At 52.5% G+C, this 12,910-nt stretch overlaps 1 protein-coding gene across 1 annotated transcript in view; it reads left to right on the top strand.

The window, feature by feature from the left end:
- Positions 1-556: 556 nt before the first annotated feature.
- NFASC (neurofascin) overlaps positions 557-12,910 on the top strand; it is a 77,034-nt gene continuing 64,680 nt past the window's right edge. Inside the window, exons 1-5 of the mRNA XM_060129360.1 lie at positions 557-668; positions 2,166-2,336; positions 9,066-9,171; positions 10,887-11,083; positions 11,552-11,674. Of these exons, the coding sequence (XP_059985343.1) occupies positions 2,246-2,336; positions 9,066-9,171; positions 10,887-11,083; positions 11,552-11,674 (517 nt within the window). The 5' untranslated portion in view covers positions 557-668; positions 2,166-2,245. The remainder of the gene's footprint in view (positions 669-2,165; positions 2,337-9,065; positions 9,172-10,886; positions 11,084-11,551; positions 11,675-12,910) is intronic.

Raw genomic sequence — 12,910 nt, forward strand, 5'->3', positions numbered from 1 at the left:
GTGTAGGGAGGGAATTTTGTCCTCCACTGATTGGAAGCCTTCGCAGTTTGCTGCCCAGGTCCAAAGCCTGTGTTCTCCTGCGCCGCCTGGTGGTTTTGTGGGGAAACAGGTTTAAAACATGTGATCCAAGTGGTTTATTATTTTATTTGCTCATTTTTCATCCAGAATAATATTTGCTCATTTTTATTTGCTCATTTCATTCATCCAAAACCATCACATGGTTTTGAGTGCCTGCTATGTTTTAGGCACTATGCTGTATTCCAGGAATCACAAGACGAGGCACCTTCCCTTACAGTACCTTCCTTTCTATAGGGGGTACAGACTAGTGACTTTTAGAGTACTTTTAGAATACAAAGTGACAAGTGCTATAATAGGGGGTCATGAGTGGTGTTCAGGAGCGCAGACAAGGGGGCACATAAGTCATACTTAGCATAGCCTAATGAGAGAAGGCAGGTGCAAAGAGTGTTCTAGACAGAAGTTAACCTGTGCAGAAGTCAGCACAACAGAGCATTATGCACTGAAAGACCTGGTAGAAGACCCATGGTGGCCGGAACACAGAACACGAGGGGATGGTGATAAGAAATGACCTTGCGGACGGGGCTGCATCATGCAGGGCTCCTGAGCCATTTCACGGGCTTCAGCTTCAACTTTGGAGCAGCAGTGAGCTAGTGAGTTTGACTAGGGGAGTGGCATATTTATACTTGCATTTGAGGAGTAAGCACTCTGGTTGTGGATGGAGAATGAACCAGAGAGGCAAGTGTAGACGTGGGGAGAGACCACTTAGGAAGCTGTTGCAGTAATTGGCGTGAAACAGTGGTGCCCAAAACCAAGGAGGAAGCAATGGGAAAGGAGACCAGCAGATGGAGTCCAGAAATACACATGAGGTTGGAGGCTGGTATTGAGCCCAGCTTCCAGGAAAGAAATTGCTGCAATCTGAATCAGCATCCTCTAGTTTGCTCACATCCCGGCACAGGGCATGCCTTACACCCTCAGTCTGGAAAGCTGCGAGACGGTGGGGTTGTACAGGTGATAGAGGCTTCGTTTTGCTGCCAAATTGTTTTAAACAATGTGTCCATTTGCTAGATGGCTGTTGGTCCAGCAAAGCTGGAGGAATTGTGGGGAAACTGCCTCCCACTGTCCTCTTTGCTTTCTTTGGCCCCATGGTAGGTAGAACAGCAAAATGGACCCGTTTTTACAACTCGGTGTTTCCGAGCCTCGGGCAGTTTTATAGCTCAGTATCTGAGCCTCAGCTTAGGCCATGCTTGCTCTTCTCTCTCAGGACAAGGGGAAAAGGGTTTGTCTCTCAAGGACCTGTTCCAGGCTCCTTGGACAGCCATTTTTAACCCTTACCCCTGTAAGCCCTGGAATGACGTCCGGTGCTTGAGGATGTGAACATCGTGCTGTCATAAATGTTGCTTATTCTACCAACCTTCCTGGAGCCTCCTGTCCTGGGCCCTCATCTCAGCACTGCCTTTATCTCTTAAGGGACAACATCAGGGACCACCGCCAAATATTTAGCTGCACAAAGTATTTGCAGAAATCATTCATTTACAAAAAGTCTCTGGGGCAACCAAGTTTTCACTTACCAAACTTCCGGCCCACAGTGCGCTCCCCTCCCCCTCTCTCTGGGTCAAAGGACAGCACTGTGATCTTGTCTCTGTGCTGCTACCCCAGACACACTCGGCCTCGGGTCCACTCATCACACGTGGTTCATAGAGGCTGTGAGATTGGTGCATTTCCTGCTGGCTCAGTGCATGACACCTTCTAGGTGCTGGACCTAGGAGCCAGTGTTTGTTTTCATGACTGTTCTATGCTGAGTTGTCCTTCCTTCTAGAATACTGGTTCTCCACAGGGGGTGGTTTTGCCCTCCAGGGGACAGTTGTCAATGTCTAGAGACGTTTTTTGATTGGAGGCAGGAGTGAGCTCTACTGGCATCTAGTGGGTAGAGGCCAGGAATGCTGCTCAACGTGCTACAATACCCAAGACAGTTCCCCACACAGAGACTCACTGGGTCCCCAGAGTCAATAGTGCAAGGTTAAGAAACCCTGTATTAGAACATAGGTCTATATCCAAGGGGACCCTTGAGTCCTCGAGGCCCTGTAGGATTGCTGGAGCAAACCAAGAGTTCAAGAAAAACTCACCTGTCGTCACATTTCTTTCCACAGCTGAGCTCTGTCCGGGAGGCCCAGTTACAGCGGCTGGAGGCTGTGGGCCAGGGAGCAGGGAGCGAGGCCCAGTGCTCAGGATGGCCAGGCAGCAGCCACCGCCCTGGGTCCACACAGCCTTCCTCTTCTGCCTGCTCAGCCTCAGCGGGGCCATCGAGATTCCCATGGATCGTGAGTCCTGCGCTGTCCTCTTTTATTCTCCTGATTTGTGGCAGAGGAATTGGAGGGTAGGGAAGGTCAGGGGAGAGTGAAGACCATTCAGAGAAGTTTGGGGATGGGGAAGCAGTGGCTTCTGGATTCAGAGCTGGGTTTCCCTCCGAAGAATCGAGGCAGGTGGCCTCATAGTTGGGGACCTGAGGCCTTGAGTCGCAGTGCCGTCTCTCAGGGCCATGGCTGCGAGGATGGCTGCCTGCAGCCTGCTGAGTGGGACCAGAGCCGGCAGAGTTTGGAAGTCTAGTGTCACTGGGGAGTTCTTCCCTCCACACCCCTCCCTCGGCCCTCCGTGGTCTTGACTTACCTATCGAAGTGGAGTTTCCAGGGGCCGAGCGTGGTGGACAGCTCTTATTTGCCTTTCTCGTATGTCCAGGTCCTCTTGGCTGAAGTGATGAGGAGGACAGATGGCCTGGGAGGGTTGAGAAGGAGATTACTTTTGCAAAAGACTGTGGCTAAATGAGACATTAAAATAGAGCCCCATTATAATGTCACCGTGGGAGAACCAGGCATGGATTCCTTCTGTTTCTTTTCAACTTTCCCATGGTAAAGTTGAAAAGTAAAATCCATGGCATCTGTTTACCATGGTGGGGGAATTATTCGGCCATCAGGATCATAAAGTAAAGCTTAAAATGCTGATCTAATAGCCATGTCTCCAGCAGCCGTATCTGGTGTTGCATTCGTAAATGGCCCGTTGACTGGCAGCCATGCTCCTTGGCTCTGCATTTAGATGTGTACCACCTTTGCCACAATTCTGACACTTCTGCCAGAAAGTCTTGGCATCCTGGTGCTATGAGGTAGGCATACCACCTCTGTCCCCTGTTCCCTGCTTCTAGGCATCACGTGGGGCCCACGTGATGCCAGCATTGACTTAGGCTCTCTCCAGGTGACAGGTGTTTGGGGAGGGGTGAGAGAGTGATATAGCCTCCAAGAAGTCCCCACTGAGCTCTCCAAAACCAGCCCCTGGGGCCTGGAATTAGCACAGCTTGGAGAAGAGTTGCAGGTATCTCTGCTCCCCGCCCCTGACTTCACCAGTAATAGTTGCTCAGAGGAGTGGGTGCTTCTGGACGGAGGAGGCCAGGAGAAACTCTAAGTTGGACCCTGAGCAAGATGGACAAGGTCCCTACTGCCCTCCCTATGGCCCCAACGTGTGTATGTGTGTACTTGTGTACGTGTGTGTGTGTGTGCGCACTCGCACGCACGCACTTAGGGAGGGAGGGAGAGGGGAGTTGTAAGGGGACTGTTCCCATGGAGACCATCTGCACTGCTGGCTCAAGGATAGTTTCTCATTAACAGTCCCAGGCAGATAGTCTAATAAGAAGCATGATAAGGCCTCATCCTTGGAGAGGAGAGGGGCTGCAGAGGAAATTGCGTTATGAAGGAAGTGGTGAAGGCTCATTTCTCTTCTGCCGCTTCTCCTCACTCACTCACCTGCCACTTTGATCCCCGGGGCTGGTGGGTGAGGGGTTCCTGCAAGGTGAACCTGTAAACAGATGGCTTTGATGTCTGTGTTAGGAATCTGGAGTCCTAAAGCTCAGCCGTGACCCCGGGCAGGACCCCCCCCCCGCCGCCCCCCGCAGTCAGTCTCTCCAGAGCACCACCTGTGGGCCAGAGAGCTGCCAGGACCCTGAGGAGGGTCTGCAGGACCCCTTCCCATGTGTTCACGGGAACTCAGGTCCCTACTTGCTCAAGGTCACACAGCAAACGGGTGATGGACTCATGGAAAGAACCCAGGCCTCTTGGATCCCCAGTCTGGCACAACATGCCGCACCCCTACCTCTGGTAATCTGCCCCCTTTTAGCTCCTCTTGGAGCCCCCATTATTCTCCCTGGAGTAGCAGCTGCCGTGTGCTTAATAGAGAGCTAAGAGCTGTCCAGGCATCATCTCCCATGATTGTCACAGCGAATCCATGAAGTAGGTATTATCCTTAGCTGACAGGTTAGAAATCTGCGGAGCAGAGAAACAAAGCTGTTTTCTCCTGCTCATAGTGGCGGGGCCAGTGTTCCTCTGAATGAAGAGGTGAGTCCTTCTGCAAAGCCACTCCCAGGGCCCTGGGCTGTGCACTCCTGCCGCCCCCGCTGGAGCTTGCCTCATACATACTTGTGCCTCCCTGGTTGCTGCAGGCACGGTGGCCGCGGCGACGTCTCCAGACTGAGTCTACAAAAGCTGAATGCAAGGCAAGAGTGAGGCAAGCCCTTCAGAGAATACCCAGTTGCCATGGGAAGAAGTCCTCTTCAGCCAGGATTTTCCCTCCCCCTGGGCCCAGGATAGACGCCCCCCAGATTATCTGAGCCCATCCTTCCATCTCACCCTGGGCTGAGCCCCAGTGGAATGGGCTGGGGAAAGATCGGGCTTTCTCCCCTCCACCCCCAGCTTTATTGAGATATTATTGACATATGTGTCAATTTAAGGTGTACAACTCGATGATTTGATGCACATACACAGTAGGAAATGGTCACCAGAATAGGGTGAGTTAACACATCCATCTCCTCACATAGTTACCTTTTTGTGTGTGTGGTGATAACTTTGAAAATCTCTCATAACAATTTACAAGTATATAGTACAGTACAGTTAATTATCGTTGCCATGCTGTACATGAGATCCTCAGAACTTATCCATCTTGTAGCTGAAAGTTTGTGCCCCTTGGCCAGCATCCCCCTACTTGCCCCACCCCCGGCCCCTGGCAACCACCATCCTACTCCCTATTTCTTTCAGTTTGACTTTTTTAGATTCTACATATAAGTGAGAACACACAGTATTTGTCTTTCTCTGTCTGACTTATTTTCACTTAGCATAATGACCTCAGGGTCCATCCATGTTGTTGCAAAAGGCAGGAGAGGTATCTGCACCCCCATGTTCATGCAGCATTGCTCACAATAGCCAACGGGAACCACCTCAGATCAGGCACTCGTAACTTTCTCTGTGTGTTGGCTGGAAGGGACTGAGGGGCTCAGGCCAGAGGCTCCCCGGCCCGGCGTGCCCTCCACTCGCTTCCCCTTTGCGAGGGCGTCGTCTGTGCCTTAAGGACCAGGGCTTCTGCCCTGGGGAGCTTGGGTGCAGCAGGCTTCCTGGAACGGACCCCCGGGCCGAGGCACAATCCTTCATTGAACACTCGGCCTCCCGTTCCCACTGCTCTGCCAGCCGAGTCACATGTACCCCAACTCTCACCACCCCGAGCAGAACAGCATGACCTTTGGAAAAAGCAAAGGGTTGCCCCGTCCACCGGAGTGATTTTGCCAGAAAAGTGAGTCTGCTGGCAGCTTGCCCCTCTGTCTCCCTCCCCACATCAAAGAACTCGGCATTTTTCTCCTAGGAACCCACAGAGGAGGGCCCTGGGGTAGGAGAAACACTTCCTCCTCACTGTCGTCCCGGGCAGTGAGGCTGCAGGACACCTCAGCAAAGCACACACACATACACACACACTCCATTCTCCAAGGGATGACTGCTTTGGTGGTAGATATCAGAGCCAGGGAAAGAAAAGTGGTTCATGAATAAAGAAACCTTGCAGACTGGGCAGGCATCTGCCTCACCCCCTGCAGAGACCATTGGAAGACTTTTCCTCCCCCTTGGAAGTCAAAAGAGCAAATTCATTCTCCACTTGACATCGTCATCCAGCAACTTCCATAGAAGGAGAGAGGGCAAGTGGTGTGACACGGGGGGCAGGGGCATTCCCGGGACTAGATGGGTCGCCTTTGTCCCTAGGCAGGCTGTCCTCGCTGTCTTCTCCCTGTGGCGGCATGTCCTCTGGGTTGATTGTGTCCCTGTAATAAACCCCTTGGTAGCACCATGGTGGCTGCAGATGTCATTACCTCTTTAGGCAAGTAGTTTCTCAAGAGGCCCCCGGCCTGACTTCAGTGTGTGGCTGGGGACAGCATCCTGAGCGTCTCCCCTCCCCCAAGCTCTGTCCAAAGTGTCGAGGAGTACAGAGTGCCAAGACCCTACCAGACTAGCTCATCTCTCCAGCCAAGGATGGATTTGCAAAAAGAACTCTCGACCAGCAGTGGGAGAGCTGATTCTCATTCCTATTCTGCAGCAAACTTCCTATGTGACCTTAACTGAGTGACTTCCCTTCCAAGAACCTGAGATTCCCTGGGCAACGTCTAGGGCTGTTTCCATTGAACTGGCCTTTATATAAAAGAGGCTGGAAGCCCATGTGGGCAAAGCAGATCCTTTGTCAGGCTTTCCATCCAGGGTGAGGCCAGAGTCCTCAAATGGATAGGAGGACCCAAGAGACGTCAACTGGGTCTGGAGTTGAAGAACCCAGGGGTCTGGGCTGGTTGTCAAAGGAGTAGGTCAGGTGTCAGCCCTGCTGCTCCGGACAATGGTCCCTTACCCCCAGCTCCCCCTCCCTGCCCAGCGCCACTGATTTTCCAGAATTACCTTTCTTGGGCCGTGGCAGGGAAATCATAGATGGGTGAAGATGCTGCAGTGGGGCGCTGCACAGAGCCTGTGTTCAGAAACCACAGATTTCTGCTGTTCCCCTGGACTTTTCTTTTCCTTTTTGTTTCCTGCCAGGGCTGCCCCAGGCACATGGTAAAGCAGATAAAATTTCCCTTCAGTGCCCGAACAGGCCACACAACCCTGGCCCAGTGAAAGAATTGTTTTGAACCTCTCCATAAGCCTTACTCTCAACACTTTCACTTCCTGATAGCATGTGAAGCAGGGCCCTCATCCCTGCTACCCTCCGTCTCCCCTCTCTGTCTCCCTTCTCTCTCCTGTGGCTCCTGTTGCATCTCTTAGTCCCGTCTTAACTCTGCCTTCCCCAGGCCGCCCCCTCTCTGAGCCCCTAAACTCCCCTTGCATAGCTCACTGCGGTCAAGTCAGAAAGCTTTGAGGTCACCGTGCTCAGCCTTCTCCCAGGAAGCGATCACTCAGAAGAGGTCAGCTGACAACACCGGCAGTGTCTGACATCCCCACCAGCATGAAATAAGAATGGCATACAGTAATATAATCATGTGATACATATATTGTATAATTGTAAGGGAAAAAGTTATAGCAACACATGTTCTCTTTTCTGCAGACAAATTTTAACCAAGCCCTTCTCCCCCCCAAGAGTATACCCTCTAAAACCTCTGAAACCTTGCTATTCAAAGTGTGGTCCACAGACCACCAGCACCGGCATCACCTGGCTGCTTGTCAAAAAGGCAGAAGCTCAGACCCCGCCCAGACCTACTGAGTCAGACCCTGCATTTTAACCAGACCCCCCTGCAAGGTGATTCTCATGCTTCTCAAAGTGTGAGAAGCCCAAACCCCAAACATGCGCACACCTGTACATGAGCACATGCACATCTCAGGTGAGCGCCGGGGAAAATTTGTGCCACCTGCCTCTTCACCCTCTTTGTAAAAAGCACAGAAAGGCTCTGCTTCATCCCCAGAGTTTTTCAGAAGCAGAGTTTCCCTAGAACAATGTACTTCTGCCATGAGCAGACGACGATAATTCATCCGTCCCTCGAGTTTTCCAAAGGATGGCAAAGGAGGAGACCATGAGGAGAGAAGGTGCTTTCAGGTGTGAAAGAGAAGAAGGTGTAGAGGGAGGAGTGAGGCCTGTGGACCTGGCTGGGCCCTCGGGCTTCCCCCTGTAGCGGTGGTTCAGATCCACTCCTTCCCTGGTGCCCCCAGCCTCACCCTTGCACCCTTGGCTAAGGAACCCGCTTTTCTCGGGGGTATCTGGAGATGACAGGCTGCATCTTCGGACCCCAGCCTCTTCTGAGCAACATTGCCACTCCTGATGGGAGACATCCCTGGAGACGTCATCATTTGGTCAGAAGGTGGTCATTCTGCTCAACTGCGCAGTCTGGTCTCCTGGGGGAGGCATCACCTTCTCTGTGAAGCACTTGCCGGGTCTGTCCCCACCCCTGTTTGGCTATTCACGGAGTTCCGCAGCTGGGAGGAGACAGCCTGCACACTGCCCTCCCCAGGCCTGCCTCGCCCTCTCCCTGTATGCTGGGGTGTGAGGCCACCTGGGCCATCAGTCGTGTCCAACCACAGATAACCGATAACCGTTGTCTTCTTTTCTCCCCCCTCACAATGCTAACCCATCGGGAACTAACAGCAAGCATTCAGAATGAGCGTAAGTCCCCTGGGCGCCTGTCTGCACTTGTGCCTCCGGGAGTTAGGAGGGCAGCAAGGAGGGGTGGGAAAAGGCCAGGGCGGAGATCCCTGGAGAACTTTGGAGTCCGGGACTGGGAATGAGAGGAGCTGGCTCTTTAGCTGCAGACAAGTAAGTCCCTGGGAGGGCTTCTGGGGACTGAAGCATCTTTCAGCTCCAGCCTCACCACAGTTTGGCCAACTGTTGATCCTCCAGGGCTCAGAAGGTTCTGGAAATGGCCGCTAGGTTCTGGAAATCGAGCAGCTTTTGGCTCCTTTATTCATTCAACAAACATTTGTCAAGAACTGTTGTACGCTAGGCATTGTACTAAGCACTGGAGTACAAGAATGAGTAAAACAAAAGCCTGGCCTGCAGTTTCTCACAAAGATATTATGAGATCTTAAAGGGATTCTTCTTATGCTTAGTCCTTGACACACACACCCTTTCCTGCAGCCCCGTTTAAGGAGCTGGGTCTCTAGAATGGGGCGCTGTTCACCCCCGCTTGCCTGCTTGTCTGTGTGGCTCCTGAAGCTCTTAATTTCAGCCGCTCCCCAAGGGCAGGTCCCTGCAGCCCTGACTGCCCACTGTGTGTGCCGTTGCAGTGTCCCAGCCCCCAACCATCACCAAGCAGTCAGTGAAGGAGCACATCGTGGATCCCCGCGATAACATCTTGATTGAGTGCGAAGCAAAAGGGAACCCTGCCCCCAGGTGAGTGTACTGGCAGGTAAATCCAAGCTGGCTGGAGGGAAAGGGGCCTGCGAAGAGGGCATTTAAACCGTCCCCTTCCCCCTGGGTCTGATGATAGTTGAAGCAGCTGAGAAATTAACTGTATCCATTCAAAAAATGTCCATTAGGCACCCACAAGGTAGAAGGTACAATTTGGATAGCCAGGAAATTTAGCTGATGAGGACACTGGGGGCCAGAAAACTCAACTGGCTTAAGTTCCCACCAAAAAGCCAGGACTAGGTATTAAGTTTTCCGACTTTGAGTCAAACATTCTTCCCACTGCCTATGTTCCCAGCATCCACCCCATGCTTAGGTTATAGGAAGTTCCTCTTCAGGCTAACTTGAGTCTTTCATTCTGAGCTCATCTCTACTTATTTATGTGCACATCGGGATCACATGAGGTGTCAGCAGACATGAGTTGCAAGCCTGCTGTGCCAGGCTCTGTGTGAGATGTTCCTCACACTGTCTGTTCAATCACCTCACTACCGTTTGGGGAAGGACTCGTGTCCTGGTGAAGAGGCAGTAAAGTGGAGGCACAGAGATGTGAAGTACCCGATCCCAGGCCTCTTACTGCCCAGGCCAGGGTCGTTTCTACCAAGTGATAAGCGTTGGTGATAAGGATGCACGACGCGTCCACCACCTTCAAAACAGCATCCACAGGCCGGAGCTTTCAGGAGCCTCATGCTGGATTCAGACCCAGACGTGACAGGCCCCCATGTAGAGTGTGTCTGTCAGCAGGAGAAATGAGGCGGGTGGAGCCTGCCTCAGGTGTGCGGCATCTTGCTTCTGCCTCCCTCCCCGGGTGTGCCTGAGATGGTCTGGCCCAGAGCTGTGAGCCCGGGAGCAAGCAGGGCCTCTCTTGCCCATGACGGGAGAAGCAGGAGTCACCCTGAAAAGTCAGGCAGGGCACTGGTGACCTTGCTTCTGAGGTTTGGTCTTTCTTCCACGGTCCTTCGCAGGAACAATGACTCTGAGACACTGAGCAGCCGCTATGGCTCCTGCTTCTTTTACTTAAGTCCTGGGCAGCTGCAGACACACGTCCCCCCTGGAGAAGCAGAGGGATGTTCTGGTCTCTCCACCCCGGGCTCAGTTTTATTAAGGCTGCCCTTTCTTTCCAAATTGCTCCTCCCGAAGTGTACAGCCACCGTTTTATAATCTGCATCCACTGCGCAGCGGCATAGGTTACCCGGGCCATTTCGATTATCAAGTAAAAGACACAGGAGGAACAGGGCTGGCTCTCGCTGATGTGTTCCGGTCAGGGGGAATAGGAATTTTGGTTTGCATTCCTAGTCGGAGGCTGGGAATGCTTGGGGGTGGAAGTCGCAGCTGACTCTGGATTTAAAAACTCAAAATTGCTGCCTACTCCTCTAAAGAGCACAGTCCCCCAGGGGCTACTTGGTATCTATCACTTAGAGCCATGACTCCCAGCCTGGGTTGGGTAAAACTACTAATGTCAGGGACCTGCCCCAGGGGTTCACCTGGGTGGGACCCGGGTCCTGGCATTTTATCAGGCATTCCAGCAGGTCCTGCTACTCAGCCAGGGCTGGGACCCATTGGTCTGGAGGAACAGTTATGGGCCTGAGTCAGAAGCTAGGGCCCTGAGATTCTGACCCGGAGCTCAGAGCCTGGAGCCCACCCTGCTACTCTTCGCTGTCCCTGCCCACCCCCCTCCAACCCACCCCCTTCATTGTCCACAGCTTCCACTGGACTCGCAACAGTAGGTTCTTCAACATCGCCAAGGACCCCCGGGTGTCGATGAGGAGGAGGTCTGGTACCCTGGTGATCGACTTCCGCAGTGGCGGGCGGCCAGAGGAGTATGAGGGGGAATACCAGTGCTTTGCCCGCAACAAGTTTGGCACGGCCCTGTCCAATAGGATCCGCCTGCAGGTGTCCAGTGAGTGCATGGGGCAGGCCCAGGATGCCCTGGGTCAGTGGAGGGCAGGGCATGGAGGGTCATTCCAGAAGGGTTGCCCCACCCTTGTCCTGCAGGTACCTTGGTGCCCCACGTGTCCTGCTTGCTTTTCTGCCTCTGAGCAGGGGTTCACCTCCCCCAACTCAAAAAGATTCCTTGGAAAAGAAGTTTCCAAAACGGTCGTGAACAACTTCACTGGCCACTCCGGGCGCAGGGTGGGGAAGGAGAAGAGGCTTTAAGATGTGCATCCAATCACATGAAATAGGCCTCTCCCGCCTCTCCAGGGCTGTGCCTCGCTTGGACTCACAGGCCCCGTTCCTCTCTCATGCCTCCCTTGTTCTCCCATTTCCTCCTCTCTTTGCCCTCCTTGCATGCCAGCCTCTAACCCTGCTCCTTGCCCCAGCCCAGCCACCACTCTCATCGGATCCTCCTTTGTCTGTTTCTCCCTAGAATCTCCTCTGTGGCCCAAGGAAAACCTAGACCCTGTCGTTGTTCAAGAAGGTGCTCCCTTGACGCTCCAGTGCAACCCCCCACCTGGACTTCCGTCCCCAGTCATCTTCTGGATGAGCAGCTGTAAGTCTTGGGGGCCTGGTGTTTTATTTCTCTTTTAATCTTAAGGAGTGTTAAATGGGGAGGGGTCTTCCCAAGGCTAGACGACCTTGACTTGTGAGAAGCAGATATAAGGTGGCCATGTGGCAGAGAGAGGTTGCTAGGCTTTGCAGAGAGAGGTTGCTAGGGCTCACTCTTTAGCCTGGCTGCTATTAGCTGTGTGATCTTGAACAAGCTGCTTAACATCTCTGGGCCTCAGTTTCCTCCTCTGGAAAAAATAGGGCTGGTAATCGTACTTATCTAATAGAATTATTGTAAGGATAAATGAGTTAATACATCCAAAGTGCTTAGAACAGGGCCAGACACACAATAAGTGCTCAGTGATATTTGTGAGGATTAAAAAGAGGAAGAGCAAAAGGAGTGGGACGGAGGAGAAACTGGTTTTCAGTCGGCCAATTGAAGGCAGGTTGAAACCAAGCCTCCTCTTTCAGTCTTTGGTGCATCTGGATTTACTCCGACTCACTCTTCTTGTAGGACAGAAGCGGGATTCAGGAATGAAACTTCTGATAAAGGAGTGATGGGGAGACAGGATGTTTGGAGTCGGGGACAGAGTACATCATTCAGAGCTTGTCCTGGCTCAGTTTTGGACAGAGGCTCACTTAACTGCTCCGGACCGATGTTTATTCCTGTGTTTTCAGTCAAATAAAGGGAGAGGGCATTATGAAGATGGATAGAAGACTGCTATCTATCTGAGCATCACCCTGGCTTCCTTCCTCCCTCCCTCCCTTCCTGAATACCTCCCATCCCCTCCTTCCCCTCCTCCTTCCCTATCTATCCATCCTTTCATCAATCTATAGATACTCCTCCCTGTCACCCATCATTCTCTCCATCCCTGAATTTTTTTTTTAATATTTATTTTATTTATTTGGCTGCGCCGGGTCTTAGTTGCGGTACGTGGGATCTTCTTTGCCACGTGCGGGATCTTCCTTGCAGCCTGCGAACTCTTAGTTGCGGCATGTGGGCTCTAGTTTCCTGACCAGGGATCGAACCTGGGTCCCCTGCACTGGGAGTGTGGAGTCCTAGCCACTGGACCACCAGGGAAGTCCCCATCTCTGAATTCTTATTAGCCTGCTTCCGAAAGAGGCTGCTTTCAATTGTTTTGCGAGGTGAGGATGGCTTTGTGCTCAATCATTGTCCCTGCCTTGCCTCATCACCGTGAGTATATGTGGGCGACAGGCTGGAGGGTTGGTTTGTTAGCTA

This window comes from Lagenorhynchus albirostris, chromosome 2 (genome assembly GCF_949774975.1).
Source record: "Lagenorhynchus albirostris chromosome 2, mLagAlb1.1, whole genome shotgun sequence".
NCBI lineage: Eukaryota > Metazoa > Chordata > Mammalia > Artiodactyla > Delphinidae > Lagenorhynchus > Lagenorhynchus albirostris.